The sequence below is a fragment of the Melanerpes formicivorus genome, unplaced genomic scaffold (assembly GCF_026170545.1).
Source record: "Melanerpes formicivorus ecotype bairdi unplaced genomic scaffold, bMelFor1.0.p_v2 SCAF_5, whole genome shotgun sequence".
Taxonomy (NCBI): Eukaryota; Metazoa; Chordata; class Aves; order Piciformes; family Picidae; genus Melanerpes; species Melanerpes formicivorus.
In genome coordinates this window covers 30620367-30639410 of record NW_027142357.1, presented here as the reverse complement: position 1 = coordinate 30639410, position 19044 = coordinate 30620367, and the positions used below count along the sequence as shown (strand labels likewise).

At 42.0% G+C, this 19044-nt stretch overlaps 1 protein-coding gene across 1 annotated transcript in view; it reads right to left on the bottom strand.

The window, feature by feature from the left end:
• Positions 1-19044, bottom strand: part of PDIA5 (protein disulfide isomerase family A member 5) — a 108865-nt gene that overhangs the window by 8698 nt on the left and 81123 nt on the right. Inside the window, exon 15 of the mRNA XM_068138999.1 lies at positions 6223-6293. Coding sequence (XP_067995100.1) covers positions 6223-6293 — 71 coding nt within the window. The remainder of the gene's footprint in view (positions 1-6222; positions 6294-19044) is intronic.

Here is a 19044-nt window from a genome sequence, read left to right as displayed (position 1 = left end):
TCTCTCATGAATTCCTTCTCATCAAGTCAGAAGAGACCTTCTGAAAAATCTGTGAGAGCAAGAAATTCTCTAACACTGCCATGAGATGTACGTATCTGTATGTCTGTCCATTAGGGAATAACATAGTGTAACAGCTTTCAGAAGACATGATTGATTTGAGGGAGATTTTGATTGTTAGGGCTAAAATTTAATTTCTTGAGCTTTCTTAACTTACTTCTAACCAGACAGAAAAATCCACTGGAAAAAAAATACCACAAACATTTCAGGAAGAAAAAGGTTTAAGTGCTCCATCTGCAACATGCATAAAACTTCACAAAGCTCCGCTGCCTTAGAGAATAGAATAGAATAGAATAGAATAGAATAGAATAGAATAGAATAGAATAGAATAGAATAGAATAGAATAGAATAAATCAGATTGGAGCTTCAAGATCATCAAGTCCAACCTATCACCCAACACCATCTTATCAACAAAACCATGGCACCAAGTGCCTCATCCAGTCTCCTCTTAAACACCTCCAGTGATGGGGTTTGGAGCACAAGCCCTGTGAGGAGAGGCTGAGGGAGCTGGGGTTGCTTAGCCCGGAGAAGAGGAAGCTCAGAGGAGACCTTATTGCTGTCTACAACTACCTGAAGGGGGGCTGTAGCCAGGTGGGGGTTGGTCTCTTCTCCCAGGCAACCAGCATGAGAACAAGACACAGTCTCAAGCTGCACCAGGGGAGGTTTAGGCTGGATGGAAGAAGTTCTTCACAGAAAGAGTGATTGGCCATTGGAATGGGCTGCCCATGAAGGTGGTGGAGTCACCATCACTGGAGGTGTTTAAGAAGAGACTGGATATTGGTATTGTATCAATAAACACAGGTTTGCTCTGCAGGGGCAATGCTGTTCACATTTATCACATAGTATCACCACCCTGCTGAAGTAGCTGTGGAAGGAATACACTAGTTACCTAATGAAAAGATAGTCAAAGGTGGACCCCTGAGGAATTTCCTTGGAGTACATCCAGCGCTCTTAGTATTTTTGATAGCTCCTCACAACTGGTATTCAGCTTATAATAATTAATAATACCAAGTTAATATGCATACTTCTGCATAAATAATAAAAATGAATTATATATAAAAAATAATTACAGTGCATTTCTCCTTCATTCCATAGTCAGCACAGTTTAACACAACTCTAGCATGGAATCTGGGATTCAAAAAGATCTTTATGTGAAAAAGAAGTCCCACAGCAACATTTCATAGTTTTACCAAAGAAGTGGAAGCTTAATTACAGAGCTACAAGCTCAACTCTGCACAGCATTAGCACAAGAGCTCTCAGAAACAAATAGAATAGAATAGACCAGACCAGGTTGGAAGAGACCTTCAAGATCATCGCGTCCAACCTATCAACCAATCCAACCCACCCAAACAGCTAACCCATGGCACCAAGCACCCCATCAAGTCTCCTTCTGAACACCTCCAATGATGGTGACTCCACCACCTCCTCGGGCAGCCCATTCCAACAGGCAATCATTCTCTCTGTATAGAACTTCTTCCTAACCTCCAGCCTAAACCTCCCCTGGCACAGCCTGAGATTGTGTCCTCTTGTTCTGGTACTGGCTGCCTGGGAGAAGAGACCATCATCCGCCTGTCTACAACCTCCCTTCAGGTAGTTGTAGAGCGCAATAAGGTCACCCCTGAGCCTCCTCTTCTCCAGGCTAAGCAGCCCCAACTCCCTCAGCCTCTCCTCATAGGGCTTGTGTTCCAAGCCCCTCACCAACTTTGTTGCCCTTCTCTGGACACGTTCCAGGCAGTCACCATCCTTCCTAAACTGAGGGGCCCAGAACTGGACACTGAGGAAACAGAGTATGGCACATTGCTCCAATAAAGTGGTCTGATCAGAAACACCAAGTTGTTGAAAAAAATCTTTCATTTAGGTGCTTAAATAGAAGTGTACCTGTGCTGAAAATGTGACAGCTGATCTCCATGTGCCTCAACTGTAACAGAAGGATGATGCCTTACTTCTTTTACTGTGTGTTAGAAAGAAAGAAAAGTACTTGCAATATCATCTAATCATATATCTGGAGTCCAACAGAACTGTGAAACAACTTTTTTCCCTAGAGGGAATCTGCAGGTAAGGAACTCAATTCCATCCAGTTGTTCAAACAGATGTATAGAAAATGGAAAGTGGGATCTCTTGACCTTCTAGGTAACTCCTCCTTTCTCTTCTTAAACCTCTTTCATTTTAACAGTTTGTCTCTCAGTCACCATATGCTGATTATAGTAAATGTACCTACTGCGATCCTAGTTGCTCTCCTGTTAAATTATGTACTGCCACACACTCTTTTATTGATTCAAGGAAATAAATCTCCGCTGGAGCTAATATTGACTTTTGTTACAAAAATGGAAGTGAATAACTAACTGAATATTGATTTGAGAGAAGAATGATACATGATAAAAAAAAGTAAAATTACAGCATAGAAAAGAATGTTTCCAAGCAACATCTGAAAAGTATTGCCAATTCCAGACAACAATTACCTGATTATTAGGGGGAAAAGCCTGGTTTTGCCAAATGCCTTAAAAGCACCTATGCATAAGACAGATAAGCATCTTTATGATTAACCTATAGATTTCTACTACCTATTCTGGATCCTAACAGCAGTTAGAAGTGGGCCTGCTAAAGCTTGCTGCAATTCAGCTACTGTTCTCAATGTGAAGAGCCTTGCAAAATGAAGATTCATGGCCCTGATGTGCCACAGCAGCATTATCATAGGTACAATGCATCAGGTGCTGTCAGAGCAGGCCTGTTTGCAAAGGGAAGAACCACTGCAGGCACCACGATGCACAGTGCTAACATCACCATATTAATGGGTCTAATTAAAAAGAAATTCAACTCATGCTTTTTAAACAAATAGGGATCAAATTCTTGGCCAAACTCATTTGGGTATCTCTGTACAGTGATTTGGTTGGTATCATGATTTTATACCACAGTTCTCAATACACACTGGGGATTCACCTGTTTCACTGATGTCTTACAGCCCCCCAACTCACCCCATTAGCTGCACCCTTTCCAGCAGAATCTGTCACAGCTGTTTCTGTACAAACTCACTAGAGCCCAGCTGCAGTGCTCTTTTTTAGGTCAGTGCATTTGTACAGGAACAGCCTTTTGTGAAAATGAAGAGGACTTGGTCAAACAGCAGCTCCTTTGGGGGAGTTTCAGACATTTGTTACCGAGAGGCTTTGAGGACTCAAGAGCTTTCCTTCAGCAAATCCAAGCTGGAGCATCACAAATCAGCTCCTTCAAGATGAACTTTAGGATCAGCCAAAAGGCAGAATGCAGATTTTTTTAAGATTTAGCTGGTGCCCTTTCAAGAGTCTCTGGAGTAGCTAGTGAACATGCCTTCCTGCTCTTCAATCTGTTCAGCAAAGTGGCAATTCTCACATTTACATTTTCTGATGTACACTGGTCATTGCCAAAACTTGAGCTGTGGAGCACAGGCCAGAGGCTTCCCCCTGGCAGCTGTCTGCAAAGACCACAGCACCCCAAGGCAAGAATGCTCCAGATGGCTTTTTTATTATCCTTTTTTTCTGGTTTCTGTTTTGGTTTGGGTTTTTTTTCCTTCTTTTTAAATACATCACTGGAGTAGTCTCTCCAGTGGCACTGAGTTTCTCCAGGTACATGGAAAGACACAGAGGCTCTGGTTTATGGGTTACACCCAGAGCCATGCCTTACAATAGCCACACAACCACCCCAAGCAATTGAGCAGGCTTGGGATTTCTGCTAAAACCACCAGCAGTGATGTGGGCCAACAAAAACTGATATTTGGGACCAATGTTCCAAGCATTACATTTTTTAATTCCAGCTCCAGCACTGCAGATGATGAAATAGTACACAGTGTTACACACAGCCTGGGGAGGTGGGGGTGTGAGGGGGAGTGGGGCTCCAGAGCCAGAACCACCCCCTTACAGTGAATCTGCAAAGCCAAAGTCACGTGTTTAAGAGTTTCAAGCTCTGTTCATATTCAAAATCCCATTGTAAAGACTCAAAGTCTCCCAAAAGATACCTTTTAAGATACCATTTATAACCAATGCAAGGCTGAAATGTTTTTGATTGTTCTTTGGCTCCTGCTGAATTACATGTTTATTTAAAGGACCATTCCAATTGAAAAGGAGATCCAGTTTAAATACTACCATACTCTGCTAAAGGGGAAAAAACCCAATACTAGTACAGACTGAACATTAAAATTAATAATCTTTCCCTGATTTTGAAGAAGAAATAATTCTTCCCTCTTACACAGTAATTTTAGTTTGTAACTCTACAGAACTACGAAGGCTCAGCCCAGTTTGAGACATGGGAAAATGCCCAGTGCTGCTCATGGAAACAGACATGTGCCCTTCTAAAGTCATAAACCGGTTTCTTTTCTTTTCTACAAGGGCACAAACTGGCAGCAAGAAGCACCTTGGCAGGTTATGGCTGTACACAATTAAATAGGGCCCCCCAAATAACGAATCCTTGGTGCTTTCCTAAGTCACAGGGGTGGAATAACATCGTTTCCCAAAACTGCACACACCTCCTCGAAACTGTACCACTCTTAATACTCCCTACTGGCTCTCCTGTTTCAACTCACTACATTTTTACCTTCCCTCTTCACCTTTAAACTGAAGTCAAGAGCTGCAACTGTCAATCACTGCTCTTGCTCTTGGAATCCTTCCATAACCTGCAGTTTGAACCAAAAGCTTCACCAGCCTGCATTTACCACTACCACCACCTCCAATAAACTGAGCCATGATTCAGATTGCTTGTTAATACATTTGCTTCATCTACTCTGACTGAAATGTTAATGAGTTTAGGAAAGAGAGACTTCATTGGGAACTACCAGAAAAGTAGGAAAACATGGCTACTTCTTCAGAGGTCTTGGAAACAAACAAGTAACCAAAAGGTATCTGAGCAACAAATTTACAGCAATTAAGAGATATTAAAAGCTGCATGCCTCTAACTCTTCTGTGTACCACAGGGCACAAGTGATGATGGATTTCTAATTTTATGCAGTCAGTGATACTAGAATGATTTGTTTCTTGTCAATCTGATGCATCCTCTGTGAGTTGCAGAAAAGACAAGAGGAAAAGGTAAAAAGAAGACAGGAATACATCTGTTACTGTAGCAGGCAGAGTAATAGGTCTATAATAGTTATAAAAGTACCTCTTCATTTAGAATAGAAATAGAATAGACTAATAGACTAGACTAGTTCAGTTGGAAGAGACCTAAAATGATCAGTCCAACTGCCTGACCACTTCAGGACTGACCAAAAGTTAAAGCACATTAAGGGCATTGTCAAAATGCTTCTTAGAACGCTGGCTCAGAGCATCAGCCACCTCTCTAGGAAGCCTGTCCCAGTGTGTGACCACCCTTTCAGTAAAGAAATGCTTCTTAATTTCCAGTCTGAACCTCCCCTGGCACAACTCTGAATCATTCCCACTTGTCCTATCACTGAATCCCAGGAAGAAGAGATAAGCACCTCCCCTGCCACTTCTCCTCAGGAAGCCATAGAAAGCAAGTTCCCTATTAAACTGCCAAATCTTTTCCAGGCCACATCCAAACACAAAGCAATTGTGAAATCTGAACTGAAATACAGTTCACTCAAAGATAAGGAGCAGGTTTCCAGCTAGTAATCTGGTTAAATGCAGGGACTCAGGTGGGGTTTTTCAATCCCAGATATGCATGCACTCATATTAAAATGGGTCAGCTGACACAAAAGAATTAACTGGCGTGCTTCAGCCATAAGATGTATTATTGAGGCAGAAGCACAAGGGTGCTAAAAACATCCTGGCCTCAAGCCAGCCAGCTTACAGAAATATATTGTATTTATGCTATGCAAGCAAAGATGATACAATTGAGGTCTTCAGGACTGTCACACAGATTGTGGTTTCTCCACATGCACCCCAATGGCTAATGAATTGAAGGGGAATAGAGATTGTACGAATGATCTTTTATTAATCTTTCAATGTTTTGCTTCATAAGAAATAATTCTTATGCAAAGCATTAAACAGAGAAGAAAACAATTCTTAAGGAAAATAGAATAGTTTGACTAAAAAAAGATACAAGCCTTAAGATGCAGATACATTTCTATTAGTGTAACAGCAATTTTATCTACAAGTCTGCCACCTTACCAGTAAGCAAAGCCCATGAAGTACAAATGGTGGAACACATTCTTAAATATCTCAGAAATAATTAACAGCAAGTTACCTTTCGATCTTCTTTAAAGACTTCAGCAGCAGTTGTAAAATGTGGAATGGCATTTTTACAGTGGGGACACCCTGTTTGACATGGGAAGAAAAAAGCAGCATAAACATTGGTTGTAAATAAGACACTGGGACAAACTCACGGCACAAGGTGAATTAGGGCAAAATTTGTATTAGAAATAATTCTAGCCAAGAGTTCTCAGGTGCTGGGAGGAGGGAGAAGAGGCATCTGCAGACCATAGGTCAGCTACATGAACTTAAGCAAACGTTTGAAATCCCTCTGGTGTCAAGCAGTTTACATGTACGCTTACACTTACAGCACATCCCATATAGAGGAAAATCCCCCTGCACCATGATCCCTATTGCCAATCCCTTAAGAGCATTTTAAGATGGCTAGCCACAAATGGACAAACCATTTCCCTGCTGCTGTCCCTTCTCATGGGTTTTACCACATAGATTATTACTGTTGTCGCCAGAGATATCAGCTGCATTTGGACATAGGAATAAAGACATTGCAGTTGTGAACAGGAGGAGGTTGGAAGCTGGAAAAAGTCACATTTAGAAGTTTGGCATTTAGAAGCCTTTAATGACATGGCACACAGGAACCCCATAGCTTTGTGTGGGAGATAGGCTGATGATACCTGTCCGTACCTCTGCAGCAGTGAACAAAAGGCCAGTTCATCTCTTGCCTAAACATACACTAGATTTACTCACACATTTCAGAAGGGGAACAAAAACTGCTCTCTATTCAGAATACACATGTGAGTACTCTTAATTCAGAAGCAATGGTTATTGTCTATGATTAATCTAAACTACTCTCAAAATACCAAGTAAGACTTTGAAAAAGAAAGTACCTGTATAACAAATTACCTTTTTTTTTCCAAACACAGCATAAAGAGGTTGTTCCCAAGCAAACACTCAGGATACTACTTTTTGCTTTGATGCAGGGAATAAAGGAATGGACACACTTCTGTCAAGCCTGTGTAATGCCAGCGAAGGCGGGAGTTCATCCTGCTATTATTTCTGGATAGGAGCAGAACAGAGCACAGATGAGATGCTCATAAGCTCCAATTACAGCTCATGCTACTGTTGTTTACCAGTATTTTACAATGATGAACAAGTGGCTGTGTTACTTTTAAGTCAGTATGGAACAAATGCCCTCTTAGGAGGCTTGCAGCCACCCTCTCCATAAACTGCACTCAGCCTTTCAGCTGACAAGAAAAACGGTATCTGCACACCCCTTTAATCTTCATGAAAATACAGTTTCATTGCTTACATGCACTGCTTTGAATTTCAGAGTATTTTTTTCTTCAGAATAGGATTTTGAAAGCACTGCAATGACACAGGTATAAATACACTGGGAGTCTATGCAGTAACTATGAATAGCAAAAAGTCAAGGGGACATTTCCTAGGAAACTGAGGCACTTCTGCAAATCCATCTTAATGGCTTCAATCTCTTCACGCAACACAATGGCAGTCTATCCTGATGGCAGCTGTGTTTCTGTGGGAGAGAGGGCAAGTCCTCTACAGCCTGCACACTATTAACTTTGCTGAGTTGCCTGGAAGGAAATGGTCAAAAAAGAAAAGGATAAGGAGGAGGAAGAGAAAGAAAAAGAGTTGGAGGAAGCCAGGGTTTCAGGCTGCTCTCATGTCTATCAGCCTGCTTTGGCGACCCACTTTCTTTCCCACCACATGCCTGTCTGAAAAGCCTTTGGGTCAAACCTTCCTCTTGAGATATATTAATTTCCTGTACTGTGGGGTGACTGCCTTGGTTGGATTGTTAAAATTGCTCTACACAAATAAATCAGAAGTGTTGAGAACATCTAAAAAGTAATGGGGGGGGGGGGGGGAAGGGAGGGCGTTGGGGGTGGAAAGGTGAAAAATCAGACACCCCTAAACCTAAACCATACTACAGTTTACTGGAAAGCACTTCCAACTGTTACACTGAAACACAGAGACTCCTAAAAACTTAAACCTTTCATGTTCCTTTTCCACTTATGACTTTGAGCTTAAACTTTAGATTTCACCTAATACCAACTTTCAAACCCTCCATAAAAGCTATTTCAAGAGAAACATGAGAGTTCATGCCTTCTTATTCTCCTCTAAACGTTTTATGAAACATCAGTTGATGTTTCCTACCCCATGGGTACTGAACCAAATGTTCCATCCTCTGCAGATTAAGCCTCTCTCTAAAGCACCCACTGAAGCTGCAGCAGGTAAGAGGTCTCCATGAACTACACTCTTTAAAGCAAACCAGAATGTGATTCAAAAAATAACAAGCATAGTCCTTCAGTCACAGGTAAGTCCAATAGCTATTGAAAATGCAAGCTGCCCTTTTACAGGGGCCAACAGATGGCTGGCAAGAAAACAGCCCAAGTGGCCGTTCAGCCAGTGACTGTTCAGAGAAGTAGCAACAGCTGCTCCTTCCACCCTAGTGAGTCACCACTGCATATGCTGCTGCACAGTGTTGGATAGGCAGCATGGGGAAGGGCTTTGAGTGTGGTTCTCCACACAGATGCACATCTTGTAAGGCCAAAAGGAACAATCCATTTATCTGGGCTATTGACAGCATTTTGGAAAAGGAAGACAAACCCAAACATGCTTGGAGGCTGCATTCAACACCACCACACAAAGAGGAGAGGAGGGAGGTGGTGGAGTCACTATCACTGGGAGAGTTTAAAGTAAGACTGGATGAGACATTTAGTGCCATGGTTTAGTTGATTAGATGGTGTTGGGTGATAGGTTGGACTTGATGATCTCGCAGGTCTTTTCCAACCTGGTTAATTCTGTAAAACAATTGCTGAAGGAACCTGTATACACAGCTTTTATCTCCTCCTCCTCTGTGATCTCATTTTTCCACTCTAATAACAAATGATAAAAAGTTACCTTAATTTACCCATCTGAAACTCCATCCCTCCTCCCCTCCCTTCTTTCTTGGCCCGACCTCTTTTCTTTACTGCACTGTGCTTGCAAAACTAAAACACAACCATATGGCTTTTGGCAGAGCTGACTCCAAGTCCAGTAGGCATTTTGTTAGCCTTGGACATCCATCCACGGAACAGATGTGAATGCTACACTGAATTCTCAAGGAGTTTCAAGGAGTCACTGAAAAAGGGGGAAGGAGCACATCATATGGAATAGCAGAACTTCATCTGTTACAACTTAGAAGGATTGCCAAATGCAGCAAACACTTGGAAGTCACCCAACCCAGTCATTCTATTTAAAGCACACATGCAAAAAAAATAATAAAATAAAAGCAGAGGTTGATGTCTTCATTTTGACAGACGGAAAACTTGTTCTCCCCATTCCCTCTTCACACCCACTATCACACGTTTATTTTAAGTGTTAGCACCACCTTCCAGATTTGAAAGTGCAAATAAAGGAAATGTACTGAGCACTGTACATGAGGATAGGAAGTGTGCAGGCTCCTTACAACGGATTTTCCAGATTGGCTGCAATGGAAAGAGATTAAACTGCTGACATCTGAAGGTGTGGGTAAGGTGTCAAGAATCAAAAGGACAGTTAAATCACTATGGACTAAAGAAGTGGGAAGATTCATTCCATGTCATCCCAGCTGAATAATTTGGGTGCTATGGCAGGGGCACAGGCATGCTACAAAGGCCAAGAGGTGGACTTTCAATTGAGCAGCATTGGAAATAGCACTTCTGAAAGCCTTTAACATAGGTGCAGAGCTTTGCTTCACCAATTTTCTTTCTTCATTTTAAAATCATTGTCCAATCTGATCTCAACAGGGTTAATAGCACACGTGAACTGAACAGCAATTTCCTATGCCTAACTTGAGAAATCTGAAAGAAATCTGCTCCTGAAACACCCAGCCTTTCCACAGGATCCCAAAACTGCCACTCAAAACCTCTAATCATTTCTGCAAATCTGGAGCTAACTTTATTTCCTAATGCAGACACTTGCACCACCTGGAAGGAAGGCAAGTGAGCTTGACATCTAATGCACATGCCATAGCATTTGCTAAGGCCACTCTCTGCTCCCAATCAGGAAACACTGCAGCTTCATTACAGCTCTGCTCAGGCGTTCTCACCTCTCCATGCTCAAAATCTTGCAATCTGGAGGCCCTCACTATGCAGCCTGTGGTGACATGTGCTCTGCTTGACCACTAAAGCTTACTGAGGTATGAGGGCTAGGTGCTTAAACTATAGGTCCATGTATTACAGAACCAGGGGATCTCTGGAGATCATCTATTTCAACCCCCCCTGCCAGAGTAGGAACATCCATATAAGAACATCTGCAATAGAGGGCTTCTAACTTCTCTTTGCCTTTCCATAACACATTGAAAATATTACATGAAACTCCTTTTTTTCAGACAGTTTTTTTTCCGCCCCCCAGCATTCATACTATAAAGTTGGTAACAGCTGGGAAGGCACACTGAAGTATAGTTACAGTGGGCACTGTCACACATTCCTCACCTTGAAAACCAAGTAGTTCTTGACTAATCCAAGGACATGAAAAATATGGTTTCTGTAGGTAAAAACTCAAGAGAAATGGCTGATGAACAGCAGACAAGGGAAATCAAGTAAGCAAGCAAGCAGGCTTCATTCAGACCCATTACCACTGAGGGGCAGAGGGAGTCAGATTAAATCTCCCCTAATTAGAGAGGCATTTAAAGGAAAGCTAGCAGGTCTGCTGGGAGATGAAGTAATGGAAAATATACAGCCCAGTTTATTTTTCATGGATTGCATTTACTGGTAGCAGGAACAATCAACCAACAAGCCAGTGCTGGTTTGGGCACACAAAGGCGTTTATCCTCATAGAAACATTGGTTGGTTTGAGAACTCTAAGAAATAAAGAGCTGCAGGCTCGAGTTGAATGTGGTTTCCAGGGTTGAGTTGAATGTGTTTTCCAACATGATGCCACAGAATATCTGCATACATGATGTAAAAAAAAGACTTTGCATGGGAAAATCAGAATAGTTATTAAGTGCTGACATCACCTTGCAAACTCTTTTTTTTCCCCTAAACAAAAGGCAGACTGAAGAAAAGCAGTATAAACCCACTTGTCAGGTAGAGCGAAAGAGACAAAACTGATATTAAAAACAAAGTGCACATTGCCCCAGTCATAAGAGTAACTAAGCATATGTTGTGGTGGCAATTCAATAAATCCAGAGAAATATCCTGTATTTGGAATTGTAAACATTTCCTGTAATTGCAGCATCCCATGGGATGCAAAAGGGAATGTAAAGAGGATTTCAAAGCAATAGAACCAGCAAGTGAATAACCTACATAACTTTATTACACTGAAAGGAAGACTTTTTTATTGGAGAAGGTAGTGGTTTGGGTTTTTTTTTTTAAACAAGTGAATTGTTTAGAGATGACAGTGAGTCAAAAGAAAAACAGAGATTCATAAAACTTCAGTGAGTAAAATTATTAGGACCAGATGTCAATGAAAAAAAAAGGTGTCTCCAGAGCAGAGCATGAAACAAAGGCACTCTATTTTAAACATAATAAGGTGACTGCTGTCCAACAAAATTGTGTGAAATTTTCAGAATTGCCTAAAGGAATCAAGTTCTCTTTCCAAAAAACCTACAGGTTTCTACTTACTTAAATATGAAAAATGTCCTTTCACTTACTTCATGCTTTGTTTAATTTGAAACTACAAAGCCCAGTGATATAATGTAACCTCTCTACAGCTGAACAGTACAAGGTTAATTCAGTTTCCTTAGAAGAGTGGGAGCTGTATTAGCATAGCATATAGAAGAAAGGTGAAGCTGTTTTTAATGAATATAAATCAAAAGCTAACAATTTGTACAAAATAGATAAAGGAAGCAAATGGACATCAAAGCAGTATCTACAGTCAGCAGAGGTAATAATGGTGTTTTAAGTATATAAGGGACTTTAAAAGTGTTAGAAGCAAAAGAAATCCAAACAATACTAGCAATATAGCTTTGGAAGAAAATGATGGAGTTGTCAAAGGAACTTCCCTGAATATATAAATGCATATATTAGATAGGTGTGGAAAGGACCTTTATGCCTGGCACCTTTAAAATGCTGTTTGCAGTGCTGGGTCCACAAATCAAGAATGAGTTCAAACTGGAGGTAGCTCAGAAGACCCAGAAGAACATCGGGACTGGAAGGTGTGTTTCATGGCAAAGGGAGTCAGGAAGCTCTGTGTGTCAATAGCTTCAATACTGAGGTTAAGTTGTTATCGAAATCAAGATACATCAGTCTAGTTTTTATTGTAACAAGCTATTCAAGCTGAGTGCCAAAGGCTAAGTAACCTCCAGAGCTGGCTGCACACTGAAGCCAGTCAAATGCAGACAGGAAATTCACATTCACTATCACTTGTGATTTTTAGTCTGAAGGGAAACAGTTTTCTCTAAAATATGCTTTCATGCCGTGGTTCTGCACCTGGATCAGACTACAGCCTGTTGTTGACCCACATCACTGAGCTGAAACTGCTACGGAGGTGATACGGCTTTGCTGTCCTTGTATCACCGTGCACTGAGCAGCCAGAAGCTGCAGCGTGCCAGCACTGCTCTTCAGGTCAGGCAAGGACAACAGCCCCTGCTGACCCTACCCTGAGCATCCCAACTAAAATGGCTCTGTGCCAGTGCAGATGAGGCACTCTGACTGTAGAAATCACTACCTTGTACTTTTAGTCGACCATTAATACATAATGATATATAACCCAACCCATGTTCCTGTTGTGTGTGCTTTTAGCATCTTGTAAATAATGAAATCTGATAACAAAGTGATGTGCATATGTTTTACACATGAGATTTTTCAAAGAGAGAGTTTAAACATGCATGTATTCAAATGCTGTAGAGTGCTTCCAGATGAATATACTAATTTAAACTGTATTTTCATAGCAACATCCTGGCCAGTTCCTTAGAAGAGATCTGAAAGTCAGACAGTGGCATTTGCACTGTCTATGCTCTGTCCTCAGCATGAGGAAAGACTCCGCTCCCCCTTCAGTCCTCAGCTTCCTTTAGTACCTCACAACGGGTGATCTCAAATGCTTTAACTAATATCAATTAATTATGCTTCAAATTGCCCCTAAGAGAAACGGATGCGATTACCCCCCCATCATTACACCCAAGGTTAAACAGTGTCAGGAAAAGGTTAAGTGACTCTCAGGGTTCAGTCTTGCTTGACAGGGAGGAGGGCTTCAAGGTGCTGACTCTATTCATTCAACTGCAAAACCACTGGGGCTTCAGAGGGCTCAGCACATGGCAGAATGAAGCCCTCAGCGTGCAAAGCGCAATGCAGGGAATGACTTTCCGATTCCCCGTCTCTGCTTGAAACCATCACTGTCTAAATAGCAGGGGTAGATACTGCCCTCTGTTATTGTTTTTTAAATGACTGCAATTCTAAGCAAGTGAAAGCAGCACACTGCACAGCCATCAAAGCAAACCCGGGAGGTTGTAGACTGCAGAGTAAAGTAAAGCCTGTTTCCAGTTCAAGAGTTCCAAGTGATTAACTAGAATTAAAACAAGAGTATTACTTGGTCAGTCAAGGAAAGACAGACCACAGATAGTAATTGCACAGATAAGAGCTGAAAATGGGTATACTGCTCAAACCAATACAGTTTGTGGAGCTACATAAGCTACTGAATCCACGGGCAGATTTGAGAAAGGCATTTGGAGATGTTACTGAAAGGTTAATTCGCTTTTTTGTTCTACCAGTAGAGAACTGGAGGGCCTTTTAATTGAATATCTGGAACCAAAGCTCATTTTATGACATGACCCGATGCATAGCGTAATCATATTTCCAAGACATGAGATATTAGTAATTGAAAGGAGGGGGGTTTAGTCCATTGATTTGAAAAAGGTCATGAGCTTTTCAGTTAAGCATCAGGTCAACCAGTGCTTGCCTCACGACTCTTAACAACAGGCGACCTATTGCCAATTTCACAGCCTGCTGGAGGGTTTTGTTGTGTTTTGTTTTTCTTCCCCCAAGCTATCTGAACTCGTATTTTATAGTGCTTTGGGGATATACAGAGGGCATGAGGGATACGAAACCAAGATCTTTGGAAACTACAGCCTTAGATGTGAACAATTGCAGTAGTAGCAACAAAGTCATCAGAACAGAGCAAACAGCATAGATGAGGAGAAAGACAGCACAAAAGTCCTGGACTGTTTTATCCACTACAAAAGGTAAGGATACATGACTGCAGTGAATTACAAATTACATGACAGCACTTGGCATTTCACAACAAGCAATCCTTTTCAGATGGGAAGCTGTACAACAAGCCACCTCTGGACAGAAAGGGTTAAAGAGCAAATGTTACACCCAGAACAACACTTCAGTGTTTGTTCCAGCAGACCTGGATTTTCCAGACAGACTGTGTCACAGGCCTGTGTGACACAAAGAGAGTTGGTAAAACAGCATTAACCAAGTCAGCCTCAGCCTTGGTTAACTACAAGCACAGCTGAAGAGCAAATGAAAGCATTCTGCCATCCAACATTACCAACTGGTAATCAGAAGATAAACTGCTCTGAGTTAGGAGTGGTCCAGCAGAGCACTAGGGGAGTTACCACTGAACTTGTAAGACTCTAAACCAACCTGTTATGATAATGTTGCATCATACAAAAAAGCATCTGTCTTCCTGAAAATGGGTTTGACAACAGTGCATAAGGGTGGGTGGCATATTCATAGCTAAATGTCTCCCAATGAAGCCCACACAGGCTTGACATGATACTGCACCAACACAGCTCTGTCAGGGGAGAATTTCACAGGGCAAGGGTATGCGCTTCCTTTCTCTTCGCTTTCTCACAAGTCTGACCTGTTTAATACAGGTAATATTCTTCACATAATTTCAAACAGGTGCAATGTCTTAGGGTTACAACAGATTTAAATGCTGTTTTATAAAACAAGAGGAGCTGGATCACCCTAACAAATTTTAGTTTAATACCACAGCTCCACAGGAGCCACCTCCAATCACTGCAGTCCTGTGAAGTGTCTCAACATGTGAGAGCACTAATTCTCAGCACTAATTCATACCCTCAACACAAACACTGGGGCTAGGAGTGGTTCTGCCAGCCTGACTGCAGTGGCCACTCTATAAATTCATCCTTTATCAAATCCAGCCTGTTAATGGGCTCCATGGCATCAATACTATTCATGCTGACAGGAACATACCTCACTAAATGCCAGCCTGTAGCAAGAGCACCACTAATGCAGAAAAGAAACCAGTTAACAGCAGAGCCAACATCAAAATTCTGCAGTGCCAGCCCACGCAGGATTTACAGCCTCATTATCAGAGGGTCCAGACCTTGCTTCTACCTCAGTCAACAACCAGAAAATCCTTCCTGCAAGGGTTTTTGCCTTGGAACGGATTCCTTCTGTTCAGTATATTTTTAATATCTTTTGATAGCTAAAGTTTCATTTACAAACATACACATTTTGTTCAGACTCTTTGATACAACCTCCTAATGAAAACTTAACAAGATGTGCTTGCAAGCAATGAGAAAATCTCTTGATGGGAGCCAATCTGAAGCCAGCACAGACAATGAAATCATCTGTGCTGCTGTTCTGCTCAGCGCATCTGGGCCCGTTAACTTGTGTTAAATATTTTAGCCCCCTCTGTGCATCCTTCATACAGAATTATGCCACCCAGGTCTGCTCAGCACTAAGATCCAGACCAGTCAGCTCAGGCCAAGCAACCACTGGCTAAAGCCTCAGTCAGTCAATACAGCTGCTTCGTTACAGCAGTCAAGCTTAGCCAGAACACAAACCTTCCTGTGCAAAGGCCAAGATATGACTCTGCAAACACCTCTGTCCCAATGGGAAGGATCAAAAGGAAATAGGACCATTTAAGAACAGCTTTTTGATGACTGCTTGGGTCCACAAACAAGTTAGTAGGGCTGCAGGAATAAACTGGTCCTCCCAGTTGTTAGTATCAATAGCTAAACCACCGTCTGCACCCACTCTACGCAAAGTGCAACCTGGCAAGGACTCTCAGCTAAGTGCTTTTTTGTTGCATGTTCTTCACGCATGACTTGGATGGAAGAAACACGACAATTCTTATTGTGAAAAGAAAGAGATGGAGCATACCAGGATAGAGAGTGATTGATATTTTGAATACAGCCTGTGGGTAATATTAATGGGAGTTCACCTCTCAGCATTTTATGCACCGCTGCCAAAACACACAGGAGATGGGCAGGACTGATTTAGACAGAACTGAAAAAACGTGACTCCTATCTGGTTTCTTACTCCCAGAGAAATCCCTATCTGATTTTCTTTCTTACTGATGGCCAGGAGATGACCCATCGGGCAACAATGTGTCTAGATTCCCACTTGACTTGGAAGCTAAAGAACACTCTTTGTTTTACATCAGAACAATGACCAGGTACCATCTCCCACTTAAAACTCCAAACAACACACAGGCTTTTAATGGCTCAAATGTCAACCCCTAAGACTTCTGTGATTTTATCAGGTGTAACACAGCTTAAGCACAGTCATTCACTTCTTTCCTGCTCTGAAAGAAAAACCCTACCAAAAATTTAAGCGGAGTCAAAAAGGCTGATGGCTCTTAATTGCACATCCTCTTGCTGCAATACAGTAACTTAATCGATTCAAAAATGCCTCATTAAAACTACCCTCAGTAGGGTTTATTTCTAAGTATTCTTTGGGTAAGGGTAACCCCTGTGGGTCAGGCTTTACCAGAAAATAATCTTCTGCAGCTGACAAAAATAGTTTCCAGTGCAGTGAAAGTTTCACTGCTGAACAGAGAACCGGAAATCAGCTCCCAATAAAGTATTTATTAAAAATACCCATTCCGTGAACCCTGGTGAGTCAAACAAATTGAGGCCACTGGCAAGTTAATAACATTGGCAACTGCCACCCGTATGAGCCATTAAAAGGGAGCATTTTTCTCCTATTATTTCTCATTGCTTCTGAAAGTCTCTACTTTATAAGAATTCTTATTACCTTGTACTTTTACAAAAGTAGCAGCTGAATGAATTTGCTCAGTGCTGAGCGCTTCCACTAAAAGTGACTGATCTAAAAATTAAGTGCCCCCCTCTGTCATCTGGACCTGTTAATGACTGTGCAACCAGCTTCGTTCCTCCTGACTTAAAAAAAATGGGAGGGATCAAAAGGGAACATTACTGCTTTCTTAAGAACAGCTTGGATCCACAAGCAATTATATTTTATTCCCGTTTCTGACACAGCTGATTCATTTGTAGTCTTGTTGGAGGCAGCAATCTTGACTAAAAAAAATTATATAAATATGTTATGTGATGGCCTCTCGTTCTTATGAGCCACAAGTGGAGAGACTCAGTTTCTGTAAGGAATGAGAATTTGTAGGGACTGTTATTAAACCTTTCTCATTCAAAGAAAATCAGAATTCAATGGTAAGGGTAAGAAGAACCAAAACCAACCAAACAAAAAAAACCCCAACAGACCCAAACCAAACAAAAATCCCACATTGTATACTCCAGTATTACCACTCCCAGAAACACAGCATTGCTGTGGTTGGAAAGCACCTCTGGAGATCATCCAGTCCAATGCCTCTGCATAGTAGGGTCAACTAGGGCATTTGTCCAGCACTGTGTCCAGTTGAGTTCTGAATATTTCCAAGGATGGAGTCTCCACACCTTCTCTTGTCAACCTGTTCCAGTATTCAACCACCCTCACAGTATTAAAAAAACACACCAAAGAAAAAAACACCACAAAAAACATTTAAAACCCCAAACCAATGAATACACTTCCTGTTATCTTTAAGCAAAACTTCTTGCATTTTAGCTTTCACCTGTTGCCTCTTGTTCTGTCCCTGGGCACTGCAGAGAACCACCTGTCTTTGTCTTCTTTACTCTCCTGTCATTGGTTCAGCTAGGATGGAGTTAATCCCTCCTTCCCATCCTACCAGGTTGGGGGTACAGTTGTGCGAGCAGCCATGTGGGGCTCAAATCTGCAGCTGGGCCTGACATCCCCACATTAGCCACTTAGGCATACAGGTAAGATTCCACCACCCATACTGCTACAGACACTCCCACTCGGCTAGAACCTCCTCTTCTGCAGGCTGAACAATCCCAGCTCTCAGTCTCACTTCATATGTCTAGTGCTCCAGACCCTTAATCACCATCATGGCCCTTCACTGGATTTACTCCAGTTATGACAATGTGCCTTCTGTACCTTCTGAACAAAGCAATCCAATTTTGTCTCACTAGACTAGGCAGCCTCGACCTGCTGGTGACACTCTGCATACTGCAACAGAGGCTGACCATCTATGGACTCTGTGTTCACAGCTCTGAACTGCTCCTACAAGAGCAGAAAAGACCTAATGTAAATGGCATCACTCAACAAAAACTTGACAGTCACAAATTATGACATGAAGCAGGCATACTAAATGCCAGGGATGAACAAGGCAGAATAGGGAATCATGAGTTTGAATTAGAGACTGTGATGGTCATTAGTTTGTTATGAGTCTTTTCAGTGGCTCAGTAAGAAATTCCATGTAGGACCCCATGTCCTGATTTGAGGCCAGGCAGATCCTCTATTGCCCTGAGAGGGGCAAAAGAATGCCACTCACACAAATGGATTGCAAAAGTGATGGAAAGTTTCAATGGAAAGCAGTAAGTGTTTTACAGGAGCTACGAAGCATAGTGACAAAGGAGTCTCAAAGCATACAGAGCCCCTTATAGCATACCCAAAGGCCTCCCAATACTTCCCTTCTCCCCACCTGAGGGTATACCTAAAACCACCAGGGCTCCTTCTTCACCCACCACTGCTAGGCTAACCTTGGGCTGGTCAGGTCTGAGCCACCCCAACCCTCCTCCCCCCCCACTTCTGGTATTAGGCCTAGCCAGGCCTAAGAGGCCCTGAGATACTCGCCCACAGTTACCGGATAGGGA